Below are 16211 nucleotides of genomic sequence, written 5' to 3'. Positions count from 1 at the left end.
ATACAGGAATGAGAATAGTTCATAATCTGTTCTCGTTGACACCAAACTATGATCATATGATTTTGCTGTAGCTCTGTTAATTGTGACGGAGTTAACAAGAAGTCTTCGTCACCATACACGTCAATAACTATTTTAACGGGGAAATACTGTTCTGGGAATGTCTGTATTTGAAATGCGGTTTTTATTGCCTCGTAAAGAATTTGCTTATCATGAATATGAACTCGTGCATGAATGTACTCGGGTTGATACATTATACACAACCGTTTTTTTTTAAATGCGTGCTAGCACTTTCAACGATAACTTATGCTGGTTTTGATAGGGTATTTGCACGATAAAATGACGAAAATGGATCAGTGCAGAAAAAAAAACTATTATAAATATTATGGATCCCTTGACTTAGGACTTCACCAGTAAGTTTATACTAACAGTCTCGTCACGCAGGTCCAACAAATTCCCCCTCTGGTCGGTGAGTTTGAAATTTATCGTTGACAACCACGGGTTATGACACCGTAGATAGACCGGATTGATTGGTTCTTGCACAATCAGAAAACCAGGGGGGTCTCTTGGTGTGAACGTATACAGGATAAACCCCTGTTGTGCCGTCGTAGTATCTGATGCGCTGTAACTGCCATCGATGACGTCACATACAAGATTGACCGCAATAACATCTGTGATATTTACGATCCCGGGTGAGATGTGTCTGCCATCGGATGCTGTACTGTTGTCGTGCTTGAGAATAACAGGTTGTGGTTTTATTCGTTCGTACGCGGCAAGAATATCTTCGAAAGATTGATCGATGAGATCAGAGACTGATTTTCTCAGCTCGGGCACGTTATATCCAGGAAATTTAAAATCTGAAATATCATTCACTTGAATACCATATTTAATTGCAAAATCTGCTCTGGCTATCTGTCTATAATTATCATCGATATAGTCTTTAAGATCCAGTAAAGCCTGAATTATTCTTAGATTTATAGTTTCCATGGCCGATGCGAGTTTGTTTAGTTTTTCTATGGTTGTGATAATATTATCACGCGGACTTGTTAAATCAGAAATATAATCTTGGAAATATACTCGCAGGAGTTGTAGCTGTTGTTTATGTACTAGATTGATCGGAATAAATAATTCAGATTCTATATCATCTAGACGGTAAACACGGAGCTCCTGCCCCCCCTTAACACGTGGAGCTTCTATACTCCAAGTATCGGGCATTAAAGTACTTTTTCTTGCTAGTAATTGATCTGCAAGGAGTAAATAATAATTGTACTCGAGGTCGTGTAGTGCTTCTTTATAGGTCATAAAATCCGATTTTTCAGGTTTTGGTGGACGAGGTTTAACCTCGGGGGCCTTTGGCCATCCTAATAATGTTCGGATTGAGCTGTTATAAATATCCACGGCGTATCCTGGCGTTGAGATTTCAATGAACGCAGACAGCGTTGGTTCATGAGCTGTTATAGATATTTTGGCTTCCTTGCCGGTGATTCGTTTTATTTGGCGTTGTATCTCATTATTGATTTCTTCGATCTGATAACTCCCAGTGGGAAGTGTAATTGTATTCCAGTCAAGTTCACCCTGTTCGCCGGAGTCGGCTTTGCTTTTCCCGAACACGAATGAATTATTTGGCTGCAGACCACCAAATGATGCCGACCTAACATTGGGCCAGCTGTGATACACACTGAGCTTTGCTAACGCGATTTCACTCACTGGAATTGGAGTTCGAAAATTAATACCGAATTCTGGTGTCGTCGAGGACACTGAGATCATTGTGGTCCTTACCGGTGTTGTGTTTGTGACTATTTGTTGAAGCAGTTCTATTGACATTATTTATTTGTTTAGTTTTCAAATAGTCATTGTACGCATCTGACATTAGTTTGAATTCAGAATCTGATATCGTAGCGTCGCTACTTTGCACGTCTAACGATGATGATATCAGCGATGATAATTTCTGATATGCGGTCGTGGCTGTATTTAATTTTGTCGTGTAATCGTGTAATTTTGTGTTAGCACATGATGATATTTTTTTTGCTATGATGCCGAAAACTCCAGCTGTTGTTGTGGCCGCGGAAACACAGATCGTGGCGGCGACTGCTGCAGTTACCGGAGTGACCGCTGATAGTATTGCTCCGGCAGATGCAACAACGGCAGATACTGAATAAACCATAATATCCAGCACTGTTATGCGGCGCTTGTATTTTTTTACTTTTTGACTAGTTACTTCGATGACAGTTTTTAACTCAGATTGCCACTCACGGACTTGATTGTATCGATATTGTTGAGCATCTGGCGTCGTTGACATTATTCAATTACGCGGTAACCAATTGAGGCGTTGCAGCGACGAATTCCAAACAAAACCAGTAAGATGTTGCTGTTAAACTATCGTCCTCGGCTTCAAGCATAAATGTTTCCTCGGTACCGCTGTTTAGTATTACAGTGCAAACCCCGGAATACTTATCGGTGGAATGTCTCCAAGGATATGTTGTGAAGATTTCAAATTTAGCGGCTGAAAACACAGACAACCTGTAAACACCGGTGGCTGTTGCTGTATATTTGATAGTGTTATTTTGTCGTGACCATGTTGCGAATCCCGATGATACCGTGAATACGATGTTGGTGATATGCCCCGGAGTAACTCCAGTGGGAACTTTAATCAAACTGGTTTTGTTAACGATATCAGGAATACCCGATACGATATCCTGCTGTGTTTGTTTGATCGTGTTAATGTCGGTCTTTACATCAGCGAGTTTTACATCGACGACTGGAGGAGTCCCAAAGAACTTATCCACGACCTCATCAGTTTTTACGAAGTTTCTTCGAAATCTTGTAAACGCGCCCACGTGAACATCATGCTCTGCACGCAGCGTATTTAGTTTACCGTTGACGATGTCCACGTATTGTTTGTTTGACGCATCCTGGTCGGATTCGGGATTCGCTAACGCGGTTATTTTGTTGCCGCTCATGCTGAGTTCGCCTGTCATCGTGTCACCGGCTTTTTTCACACATTTATCAACACCTTTATCAATACTGTCTTTGATGCTTGCGATTGATATATTCGAGTCCTTGATCCGGCCGCCATCACTAAATGCAACGAAGTTATCCTTGGTAGCTCCAAGAACTCTGCGAATTATATCATTCCACTTAATGTTGCTCGTTCTTAGTTTTCCTTGCCTGTCTTGGAAAATAGCAACTTCATCTGGGTCAACTCCAGCTATATTCAAAAGATTATCGACTTCATCTTTGGTCGCATATTTTGAGAGATCAGCATCTGTGCTTGGTTTACCTCCTCGTGTGAAAGGTCTTCCGTAAATATCCACCATTATTCTTATTGCTGTTTTTCAAATGCTAGCATTTCTCGATGCGGTATATTCATACACTACTTTATGAGGAGGAGTTGCTGGATTTCTTGAGATTGCATCAAGAACATTTAAAACCTCCCTCCCACAAATGGGCGGATCAATTAATGTTTGTGTTGGTAACGTCGACTGCCACACTGGAACATTAGAAAATCTGCTGACATACTTGAGAAACTCAACTGGCGGTGCTAAACCGTACGAATCAAAATAGATAATTCCACGTGGATCGATCGCGTAAGTGAGTTCCCGGACCATCTTTGTTGTCGAGATTGATAATGCCAGTTTCTGGATTATTCGGTCGTTGCGGTAATTGATCTCGCATAAATACGCCTCTGAAATGTTTTACACGCAATTTTTTAACAGCATCGAGTAAATCAAAATTGCTCAACGGCGTTAGAATTTTTTTGGATACCATGATGGTGGAGTTCCTGGTAGTCTTAGACCGCGTCCCTTTTTTTTCTTGTATCCTTTTCCCGTTGCCTTTTTTAGTGCCATTCCAGCTGCAGTTCCAACTGCACCGAGTGCTGCGGCTTTTGCTACGGCTGGTGCTGCCGCGGCAATCAACGCCGGTATTGCTGCGAGAAGAGGAAATATTCCACCGGTTTTAGTCATGTCCTTGATAGCTGCAGCAGAGAAATCAAGTCGGACACCGGTTTTTGCTGTTAGTGCCTTATTAAAATGTTTAAGCTGAGTATTAGTCAACGACAATTTGTTTGGACCACCAGTAATCTGATCTCGTTTTAGTGTTATTGATGTCCCGCACGTGCTTGCGTTCTTTGATTGCAATTTCTTCGTTTGACCGGAAGTCAAGGTGACATTAACATGACTGTATGACATTATATCCTAAGTTTGATTTTAATTGCGTTACATATTCTCGATTGGAGCGTCGATGACCCTCATTCGTCCGCCAACACCTTCAAGCAGCATTGCTTTATCGGAGAGTATGACAGCAATCGCTCTGTAACCACCAGCAGGAACACCTACACGAGCTCGGAAATGTAGGTCGACAACAGATTGTTTAACCAGATCAAGATGTTCCAGCGAAAAGTAATAAATCGGATATAAACTCATAAAGTCTCGCTGTGATATTTGCAGGCCAGTGTCTACATTAAGGTCGCGCCCCATAAATGACATCAGACGATGATACGCGCGTGCGACACGATGATGTTCGAAATCTATTAATATATCCTCAGATGGCTCCTGATGCCCATTTATTCTCAACGAAACTTCAGAAACTCCAAGTGTATCAAATACCATTGGATTTCTTTCCTGGCTATCTGTTCTAGCACGGTATTGAAATGCAATGAAAATATGTCGTGGTGCTGATACTCCTTGTTGCGATGATATATGCCATGTAAACAACCCACCATTATCACCCTGAATAACGTCTGTGGTTGTTGTTTTCCAGGATAGCAGTGATTTACCGCCCGTGTCCATGAAAGACAACAGTCGTTGTTCTTCGGTGATTGACGGAGACAACACTGGCATCCACAACCACAGTTTAGTTAGTATTACCTGACCAGGGGCAACAGCAGCATCTCGCCAGATAGCGTCATTATCATCAGGTTTTCGCACAAGTACAACTGTGTGTTTGGCACCGAATATGACCTTGTGGACATCTCTGCAGAATCCAAAGATGTGAGACAATGGAATCACACCTGAGAACTCTTCATCTCCACTTAACATCGATCTACGTGTTGCAAAACCCAAATTAAAATTTTCGTTCATCGATGCAACTGCGTCACCGGCATTATTCATTGTTACATTCCTGTTCTCGGGGCTGTTGGTTATATCCTTTGCAAACATCATTGATGGTCCGGCTGATCTGGTGTAATCATCCGAGTATCTCGCCAACCCGAGAATTGTTGTGGCAACGTCGACGTTATCATGAATTGTTTCAATTTCTTTTCCATCTATCATGTAAATAGCGGATTTAAATAACGCCATGATGCCGTTGTTAACAAATCCAACTCGGTCGCCGATTCCGTAGTTAGTGTTATCATTCTTTAAAAGCCTACCTTCAACTTCGATGAAGGCCTCAGCGGGCAAGAAGTATCTACTTGTATCCTGGACCTGTAGTTCAATTCTTCCGCGTTGGTTAGGATCACGTGCTTCATAAGAATAATATTGAAAATCACGTACAGAATCATCTTTAAGTACTGGTTTGGACATATCAAACGCGTCATTGGATTTTCGTGCAAACATTATTATTATTTGTGATGATCTAATTAAAATGTTATCGTCACCGGAAACCACTACCAGCTATCAAATTAGCAGTTACACTATCTTGCAACGCTTTGGAGGTAATTCCTGCTGTTGCGATCTCAGCTAATTTCTGATTTACGGCCTTATTTACTACGCTACTAACATTTGCCGGCATAGCTTCAGTGGATGGTAGTTTTACTGGCACCAACCTCTCGACTGGGTTTTTTTTTCGTATCAGCTGTGCTAGTCGATCCTTGATTGATTGAAATGCTTTCCCGGCAAGACTACCAACAGTGCCAATGGCTTTATCCTTGACAACATCAGCGGCTTTCATCGCGAATTGTTTTGCTAACGGTCCAGCTTTCGGAGCGATTCTTGTGACTAAATCCCTAACAACATCACCGACTCCATCTCCGTAAACAACCTCGTATACTGGTAATCGTGAGTTTACTACTCTGACACTTCTTGGTCTGCGAAAAGAATCGTGTAGTATCATTTTATTTAATTATTGTTTATCTAACTGAATTTGCTAGCAAATTTAATTATTAGTCGCTGTGGTAACCGTCTGCGAGTTCATCAATGAGCCCCCGGTAGATGCTGATATCCATGATGCCACGCTGAAATAGTCTCTGACAGATATCTGCGGCTTCATTTATAATTTCCGGAGAATTGTTTCCGGCACGTCTTCCTCCGATGAGAACTTCCAACCGTGATACATCATCGATGATATTATTAGGGCAGGCAATAAAACCGGATCCTAAACCCTCCCCTGTTGATGGTACAATTCTTGGGGATAAAATGTCTTGAGGCAAACTTTCAGAAGATGTTGTTAAGCTAATTATCGGCGACCTAGTTTGTTTGAATTTTTGGCCCCGCGGACTTCCTTCAGATGCAGCCTCGTATTCACTTAACGGAGTTAGGTCAGGATCTATTGCTCTTCGCCGTGAAGGATATTGTTGTCGTTCTGTGTGTTGCAACGGTGATTTTTCTTCTTGAGGTTGCGATGGTGGAATTTCAAGTTTACGTATAGCATCTACAAGTCTATCGTATTTTGTATCGTCCCTGCTGATTTGTTTTTTATTTTCACGTATACGATACGAATATTTGATAAAATTATCATCTGTCATAGAACCGTGTTCTGGGTTTAAAGACACATCTCTTCTAATCAATCCTAACAGTATTGTCTCAGGTAATTTCTCTTCTGGTACATTTTTAAGAAGTTCAATATAATCCGGCGTAAATCTTTTGGCGGGGTCAGTAATTCTCCCTGTTACTCGCTTACCAGCAGGTACTGACACAACAACTTCATCGGGTGGAGGCGGGGGTTTAAGTCCAGCTGAAATATCCTGTAAAATTTTCCTTTGCTCTATTAAAGCCTCTTTGGTAACAGCTGCGGATTTTTCAGTAGCTTTGGTCACGGGTTTAAATAATTCCTCCGTAGTCTCTGCAAAGCCTTCCCGTGCTTGCTGTCTTAGTTGTAATTTTTGTCTGACACTATCACGGACAGGAAGAAATTTCTGAATTGCTTCGAGACGTTCTCGAGCTAATCTAGTCGTATGTGCTTCTCCAATATTTGCCATTATTTATTTGTCAATGATTTAATTCCGCTAACATAAAAATGTTTTTCCTTGGAAACTCATTTCCCAGAGCAGCAGAGGGGATGGACCCGACCCATGGATTTTTCAATAACGACCCCGCCACGGAAACTGTTTCAGATTTATTGAAGTAACCCAAGTTGTCAGTGCAAACTCAACGAGTTTGTCCCTGGAAACTCTTCAAGTTTTCGGGGGACATTTTTTTTTGTCCTGTATTCTGAATAGAAGGGTTTATTTCGTCGAAATAAGCCCTCTATCGAGGAATAGTTTCCTGGAGGGGTTTATTGTGCAAAAAGTTTCGGTCTGTACAGCCCCTCTGCTGCTACAGAAAATGTTACTCACCCAGCAAAATTTTAAATTTGCTCCAGGCTGCCATTTATAATATTTTTGCATCATTGATCTTGAAATAATCTGTTTTGTGTAATAATGAATTATCCCGACACAGCCTTTTTGGTACATCCCTCAGTATAAGGTTTCCTTACTTACAGAGCAGGCCTGAATCCCATGAACAGTATTTTAATGAGGGATGTCTGTGATGTTTAATTGATCTCGTTTAGTTTTGGCAAGTGGCACCAGGTGGAAGTTCACACTGTTACACTAAGACAACCTAGGGAACATTGGCTCCATGTATAAATTGCATATTAAATTTTTTTAAATCTCTATGTACAATAAGATGAGAAAATTATTAGACATCATGGATTATGTCCCCTGATAGCCTCATGAAGGTGTATCACCAAATTCAATACTTCTTAATTGAGGTAATGTTGTTTCCTCAAGGTAATGAGTAAACCCCCTGTTGACAACACCAACATTGGGCCTGGAATGACCGTTGGCAACACCAACATTGGGCCTGGAATGACTGTTGGCAATCCTATGATGAATATTGGTCAGCCTCAGATAGGAATTCGTCCTACAATGGCTACATCAGTACCACAGGTGACAGCAGCCACAGCCCAACCAACAGGAAGCAGTAGCTTGGGAGATGGGCCAAAAGTTCTAGACAAGAGACGGCTTCAGGAATTAGTGAAGGAGGTGGATCCCTTGGAACAGCTGGATGATGATGTGGAAGAGGTAATTATTAATAACTTGTACAATACTGTACAACACACTGCTTCAGTTCAACTTGTATTTGGAGATGGAGAGAACTATGGATGTACGTAGATATTAAGATGATGTCGTAGCTGCATGTAGGCATATCATGCATTGCCAGCGATTACTGTCTTGACTGACTATTAGTAGTAACACCAGTACCATTTGCCTATATTAAGAATTTCTTTCCTAGGGGAGATAAATGAAATTGTGCTTAAAAGGGAATTAATCAAGTTTGAGGTTCCTTAACCCTATACCCTAAACCTAATCAAGATTGAAAGTAAGAATTAATGGAAACTAAAAACTAAGATTTGTATCGAGTTCACAATATTTATTATCATAAAACATGATCTAATTTGTCATCTGTTTTGGTAAGGTCAATGGAGTAAATTATGTACATTGATGTACACATTTTCTTGAGTAGGAAATTAGTTTTATTCACCCTTTCATTTATTTCTGTAAGTTTTCTTTTTTTTTTGTGATCATCTATAATTGGAGAAGCAGATATTTGTCCTGCTGCAGAATTTCATCTCTTCAGTGTCACAATTGCTTGCTTCTAGGTCAAATATTTAAGTGGGTCCATTTTAGAGCCTCATTGTATCCTCTCCAATAGGTTGTCAATTCTGTTACCATCATTTCTGTCATTATTTCTCACCAGCTCTGATTGTTTATGTTATAATGTTCAACTTCTCCAAATTTCCATAACATACTGCAAGACTGTAATGATGTTAAGTGTATTTAATTTGTATTGTGTGTTGGCTTTTCTGTATGATTGTGTTATATGTATCTATAATGTATGATAGAACTTGGTCAGAAATGGAGTTAAGGGTCTATCTGACTAGTGACATATATTTTGTAAATGACATAATACATAGCTAATATTTCTCAATGATTATAGATTAAATATTGATTATATATTAACTAGTCACATTACTATTAATGGAGATAAGCATGTTTACTTGAGTTTGAATTCAGAACATTGGTGTTCCCCTTAGGAGTTCCTGGTTTCCATGCTGTTTTGCATATTCTTAATTTTCAGTAAGAGACCTGACCTTGTTTACAACTTGGAGTATTCTGGAAATGAATTTGATGGGAAAATGACCCTGATCCTGGTTTTTAGATTGTGTCTTAGTGTTTTTTATTAAGGTTGATTATATTAGAATTACTCATTCCTACTGTAACATCTGAAGTGGAATCAGTTTTATCGTTGTGTTCAGTTTTTAATTTAAAGAGGTGCACAGAGAGAGAGAAAAACAGAGGCAGGTATACATTTCTTTACCTCGTTATCAATTTGATTACTCTTTATACTGAATAAGCTGTGATCATTTGGTTTGGACATTCCTAGTTCTAACAGAGACAATTTGATTACTCTTTGTACTGAATAAGCTGTGATCATTTGGTTTGGACATTCCTAGTTCTAACAGAGACAATCAATTTGATTACTCTTTGTACTGAATAAGCTGTGATCATTTGGTTTGGACATTCCTAGTTCTAACAGAGACAATCAATTTGATTACTCTTTGTACTGAATAAGCTGTGATCATTTGGTTGGGACATTCCTAGTTCTAACAGAGACAATCAATTTGATTACTCTTTATACTGAATAAGCTGTGATCATTTGGTTTGGACATTCCTAGTTCTAACAGAGACAATCAATTTGATTACTCTTTATACTGAATAAGCTGTGATCATTTGGTTTGGACATTCCTAGTTCTAACAGAGACAATCAATTTGATTACTCTTTGTACTGAATAAGCTGTGATCATTTGGTTTGGACATTCCTAGTTCTAACAGAGACAATCAATTTGATTACTCTTTGTACTGAATAAGCTGTGATCATTTGGTTTGGACATTCCTAGTTCTAACAGAGACAATCAATTTGATTACTCTTTGTACTGAATAAGCTGTGATCATTTGGTTTGGACATTCCTAGTTCTAACAGAGACAATCAATTTGATTACTCTTTGTACTGAATAAGCTGTGATCATTTGGTTGGGACATTCCTAGTTTTAACAGAGACAATCAATTTGATTACTCTTTGTACTGAATAAGCTGTGATCATTTGGTTTGGACATTCCTAGTTCTAACAGAGACGATCAATTTGATTACTCTTTGTACTGAATAAGCTGTCATCATTTGGTTCGGACATTCCTGGTTCTAACAGAGACAATCAATTTGATTACTCTTTGTACTGAATAAGCTGTGATCATTTGGTTGGGACATTCCTAGTTCTAACAGAGACAATCAATTTGATTACTCTTTATACTGAATAAGCTGTGATCATTTGGTTTGGACATTCCTAGTTCTAACAGAGACAATTAATTTGATTACTCTTTGTACTGAATAAGCTGTGATCATTTGGTTTGGACATTCCTAGTTCTAACAGAGACAATCAATTTGATTACTCTTTGTACTGAATAAGCTGTGATCATTTGGTTTGGACATTCCTAGTTCTAACAGAGACAATCAGTTTGATTACTCTTTGTACTGAAGAAGCTGTGATCATTTGGTTTGGACATTCCTAGTTCTAACAGAGACAATCAATTTGATTACTCTTTGTACTGAATAAGCTGTAATCATTTGGTTGGGACATTCCTAGTTCTAACAGAGACAATCAATTTGATTACTCTTTATACTGAATAAGCTGTGATCATTTGGTTGGGACATTCCTAGTTCTAACAGAGACAATCAATTTGATTACTCTTTGTACTGAATAAACTGTGATCATTTGGTTTGGACATTCCTAGTTCTAACAGAGACAATCAATTTGATTACTCTTTGTACTGAATAAGCTGTGATCATTTGGTTTGGACATTCCTAGTTCTAACAGAGACAATCAATTTGATTACTCTTTGTACTGAATAAGCTGTGATCATTTGGTTTGGACATTCCTAGTTCTAACAGAGACAATCAATTTGATTACTCTTTGTACTGAATAAGCTGTGATCATTTGGTTTGGACATTCCTAGTTCTAACAGAGACAATCAATTTGATTACTCTTTGTACTGAATAAGCTGTGATCATTTGGTTTGGACATTCCTAGTTCTAACAGAGACAATCAATTTGATTACTCTTTGTACTGAATAAGCTGTGATCATTTGGTTTGGACATTCCTAGTTCTAACAGAGACAATCAATTTGATTACTCTTTGTACTGAATAAGCTGTGATCATTTGGTTTGGACATTCCTAGTTCTAACAGAGACAATCAATTTGATTAATCTTTATACTGAATAAGCTGTGATCATTTGGTTCGGACATTCCTAGTTCTAACAGAGACAATCAATTTGATTACTCTTTATACTGAATAAGCTGTGATCATTTGGTTTGGACATTCCTAGTTCTAACAGAGACAATCAATTTGATTACTCTTTATACTGAATAAGCTGTGATCATTTGGTTTGGACATTCCTAGCTCTAACAGAGACAATCAATTTGATTACTCTTTATACTGAATAAGCTGTGATCATTTGGTTTGGACATTCCTAGTTCTAACAGAGACAATCAATTTGATTACTCTTTATACTGAATAAGCTGTGATCATTTGGTTTGGACATTCCTGGTTCTAACAGAGACAATCAATTTGATTACTCTTTATACTGAATAAGCTGTGATCATTTGGTTTGGACATTCCTAGTTCTAACAGAGACAATGAATGATACATAATGTCAAATCAGAATTGAAGATAATATTAAGATAATGAGCATTGCCTTGCAAACTGTATTAATACTACAGTTTGTACAATGAATTGTTTTAATTTTTGTTCAGTATTATGTTTTCGTACTCTACATGTTCATTAATGTCCTTATTTCTTTTGCAGTTCGTACAATTAACTTTTTATTAATGAGGATAAAAAAGTTGGTAATACTGTATTCCATGCAGTGAAAAGAACGTTAAACATCAAAAACAGATTAATAAAAAAATCATATTCACACTTAACTGAAGTGAAACAAAATTGAACATGTTTTGATGGTTACCTCATGCACAAGTTCTCATTGACATAATGTATGATTTTTTTCTGACATTCAATCACACCATTGTAGAGGGGTATTGAAGCTTGAAAAGATTGCTGTTTGACACATACTCTTTTGGAAGATAAATGCAAACTAATAACCTAGTATGACATCAGCAAAGTTTTCATAGCACTGATGTGTAATTTCATGTGTGAACTGAAAGCAGCTCTTCTGCAGATTTGTTTTCGTATCATGTCAACAATAAACATTGTACTCCGGGATAGGTGAATCATACTGTATAACCACAGGCTATTCCATTATTTGACTCTCATAAAAGAAAAATTAGTGTTAGAAAGAATCATCTGTGAACTAATTAATGCAGCTAGCATCACATTGTTGTATTTTATCTGTTTATTGTCTCCCATTCCTTACATCAATCAGTAAAGTTGTTGTAAATGGACAGTGATCTTGCTGATCCACTTTCAAAGATTTAATTTAATTTGTTGTTAACAATGAGTCCTACAGAATTCAGTCATTCTGTAGAACTAACTTGTATTGATTCCTTTCTTTTACAATTATCATCTATACAAAATCTCAAATCTTACTCTTGCCGGGAGGAACATACGCCCTTTTATGTAAATAATGTACCTGTATTATCTCATCTTGAGCTTCAGGTTGGTCTTCATTGATTGGCTGTTCAAATGTCAGTCAGTAATGTAGACCAATCCCTCCATGGTGGAGTTTCCATCAGTGTGTCTGCTAAGGCGTGGTGGTGTAAGTATTTATTCCTGCACCATGGAGCATTAATGCTGAGTTAAAGTGGAGGGGATTAAGTCCCCATCCCAACATATGGGTTTTCAGAAAGTCTTGTTCTGTTATACATGATATGGGAGATTGTGCACTGTACTTGCCAAAGCAATTACTCTTGTATTAATTTGGGTTCATCCAGGTAAACATGTACCTTAAGCCAGTAAGATATTATTGACATTATCTCTGATATCTTTAACTTAACACTGGATTTTAATATGCCAGAGGGTCTTATTACTTAATCAATGAAAGCATGAGGTGATAAGACAGCTTGACCAGTAGTTGACCATCTACAAATGAATAGGATATTAGTTGCTGTTGTAACTACTTGATCCAGCTGTTAGGACATTAACAATGCATCTATCAGCTTGTCTCTCTACTCAGTCTCAAGCACTTTATTATCATCTTTTGCTTTCTTAGCATCTGCATCTATGTCCAGAGTTACCATATTACCAATCATGGTAGCGCAATCGATCATTTTGCAATTGAATTTTTCCTGTGCTGTAATGATCCCAGTTGGAGCATTTGTTTGATATCAGTACATGTATCTGCCTTAGTCATAGAAGATCCATCCTTAATTACTTTATCATGCTTGGATGTTAACAATTTAAGAAGCTAATTTTGAAGCTTGAAAGTCATTGTGCATTTCTGTTGTGAACAAACATAAAGAAGTGTAAATAAGAAAATATTGTCTCACATTGGACTTAGAGTAATAGACTATAATATCGTCTCACATTGGACTAAGAGTAATAGACTATAATATCATCTCACATTGGACTTGTTGTTGTTGTTGTTGTTGTGGGGTTTAACGCCATTTTTCAGCACACGATAGGCTATGTATGGCAGCCATTATTAATGGTGGAGGAAGAACCCAGGAAAACCCCGGGAAGAACACCCAACCCATGAGAAGCTACTGGCAAGCTTTCTCACATACCCACATTGGCTGAATCTTAGACTCAAACCCATGCAAACAGAGGTGAGATGGCAGTGATCTGTAACGGAGAGCGCTTTAGACCACTTGGTCACTCGGGGCCCCCTCACATTTGGACTTAAAGTAATAGACTATAATATCATTTCATATTAGACTTAGAGTAATAGACTATAATATCATCTCATATTGGACTTAGATTAATAGATTATACTATAATTTCATATTGGACTTAGAGTAATAGACCACTCATAGCAGAGTAATAGACCACTCATAGCAAGATTGTACTGCTACTGTATTAGGATAAATTACAGAATTTTGTTCATCACAAGAATAGATTGTTCCATCCATTAAACTCCAAGGACTAGCTGAAGGATCCTCAAACTGAAAAATCATGGGAATTTCTTGAATACCAAAATTTGTATCACTTGATGATACTAATAAACCATTTATCATAGGTAGGTATCATCACCATCCTTGTATCTCTAGTGATTCCATATAAAACAAAATCATATACACCCCATGTTCATCATTCCGGTGAAGCCATCAGTACAAACATGCTATACATTGAGGGATACATTACTTCTAATGTACTGTAAATTGAGGGATACATTACTAACATACTATACATTGAAGGATACATTACTGCTAATGTACTATGTATTGAGGAATACATTGCTGCTAACATGCTATTCTTTGAGGGATACATTACAACAAACATGCTATGCATTGAGGGATAGATTACTGCTAATGTACTGTGCATTGAGGGATACATTTCTGCTTGTGTCCTGTGCATTGAGGGATACATTACTGCTAATGTACTATGTATTGACAGATACATTGCTGCTAACATGCTATTCTTTGAGGGATACATTACAACAAACATGCTAGTCATTGAGGGATACATTACTGCTAATGTACTATGCATTGAGGGATACTTTATTGCTAATGTACTGTGAATTGAGGGATACATTACTAACGTCCTATGCATTGAAGGATACATTACTGGTGATCTATGTATTGAGGGATACCTTACTAATAACATGCTATTCTTTAAGTTATACATTACTCCAACACCCCTATAGTCAGCAGTAAATATGCTATTTACACTTAGAACCTCTACATTGATAAAGTGTTGTACTCCTTACTCAGTAATCAATTGTTGGGCTTGAAAAGGAACACAATAAACATCACAGAATGTTAATACCAGTCTTGAAATAAGTGATATTACAAGGTGTATGTCTATTACATTTCTTGCATAAACTAGAATATTATGTTGTAATCACATCAGCTGGACTGTTATGTTATAATCACATGAACTTGACTGTTATGTTGCAATCACATAAACTGAACTGTTATGTTGTGATCACATAGACTAGACTGTTATGTTGTGATCACATAGACTATACTGTTATGTTGTAATCATTGTTAACATTAGCATTAAGTAAAGGGGCAAATTTTCATGTTTCAGAAATTGCCTTGTGGCATGAAGATGTAAAAAGTATTTCATTAGAGAAATGTTCTAAAAATGACCTTTCTGTTTTTTTGTGCAGGTGTTGTTACAAATTGCTGATGATTTTATAGAAAGTGTGGTAACAGCCTCATGTCAGATTGCTAAACACAGAAAATCCAGCACATTGGAAGCCAGGGATGTTCAGCTGCATCTAGGTAATTCTCAGTCCTCAGTAGTTGGAATTTTGTTTGAAAATTTCTGTATTATACAGCTAATATATTCAGAAAAAGATATTTTAGTCACATATGTTCCATAAAATCAAAATATCATTGTACCAGTAGTATTGTTTTATTAATGCATTTTAAAATCTCATTGTACCAGTTGTATTGTTTTATTAATGCATTTTAAAATATCATTGTACCAGTTGTATTGTTTTTATGCATTTTAAAATATCATTGTACCATTGTATTGTTTTATTAATGCATTTTAAAAATCATTGTACCATTGTATTGTTTTTATTAATGCATTTTAAACTATCATTGTACCAGTTGTATTGTTTTATTAATGCATTTTAAAATGTCATTGTACCAGTTGTGTTGTTTTTATTAATGCATTTTAAAATATCATTGTACCATTGTATTGTTTTTATTAATGCATTTTAAAATATCATTGTACCAGTTGTATTGTTTTTATTAATGCATTTGAAAATATCATTGTACCAGTTGTATTGTTTTTATGCATTTTAAAATATCATTGTACCATTGTGTTGTTTTATTAATGCATTTTAAAATATCATTGTACCATTGTATTGTTTTTATTAATGCATTTTAAAA

At 37.3% G+C, this 16211-nt stretch overlaps 1 protein-coding gene across 1 annotated transcript in view; it reads left to right on the top strand.

The window, feature by feature from the left end:
- LOC149785955 (transcription initiation factor TFIID subunit 12-like) overlaps nucleotides 1–16211 on the top strand; it is a 53028-nt gene that overhangs the window by 18776 nt on the left and 18041 nt on the right. The window contains exons 3-4 of the mRNA XM_089976210.1: nucleotides 7928–8221; nucleotides 15479–15593. Of these exons, the coding sequence (XP_089832336.1) occupies nucleotides 7928–8221; nucleotides 15479–15593 (409 nt within the window). The remainder of the gene's footprint in view (nucleotides 1–7927; nucleotides 8222–15478; nucleotides 15594–16211) is intronic.

This window comes from Sinohyriopsis cumingii, chromosome 12, assembly GCF_028554795.1.
Source record: "Sinohyriopsis cumingii isolate HCF-2022 chromosome 12, ASM2855479v2, whole genome shotgun sequence".
Taxonomy (NCBI): Eukaryota; Metazoa; Mollusca; class Bivalvia; order Unionida; family Unionidae; genus Sinohyriopsis; species Sinohyriopsis cumingii.
Note: the sequence above shows the minus strand (reverse complement) of the source record. Positions and strands in the feature narration are given on the sequence as shown.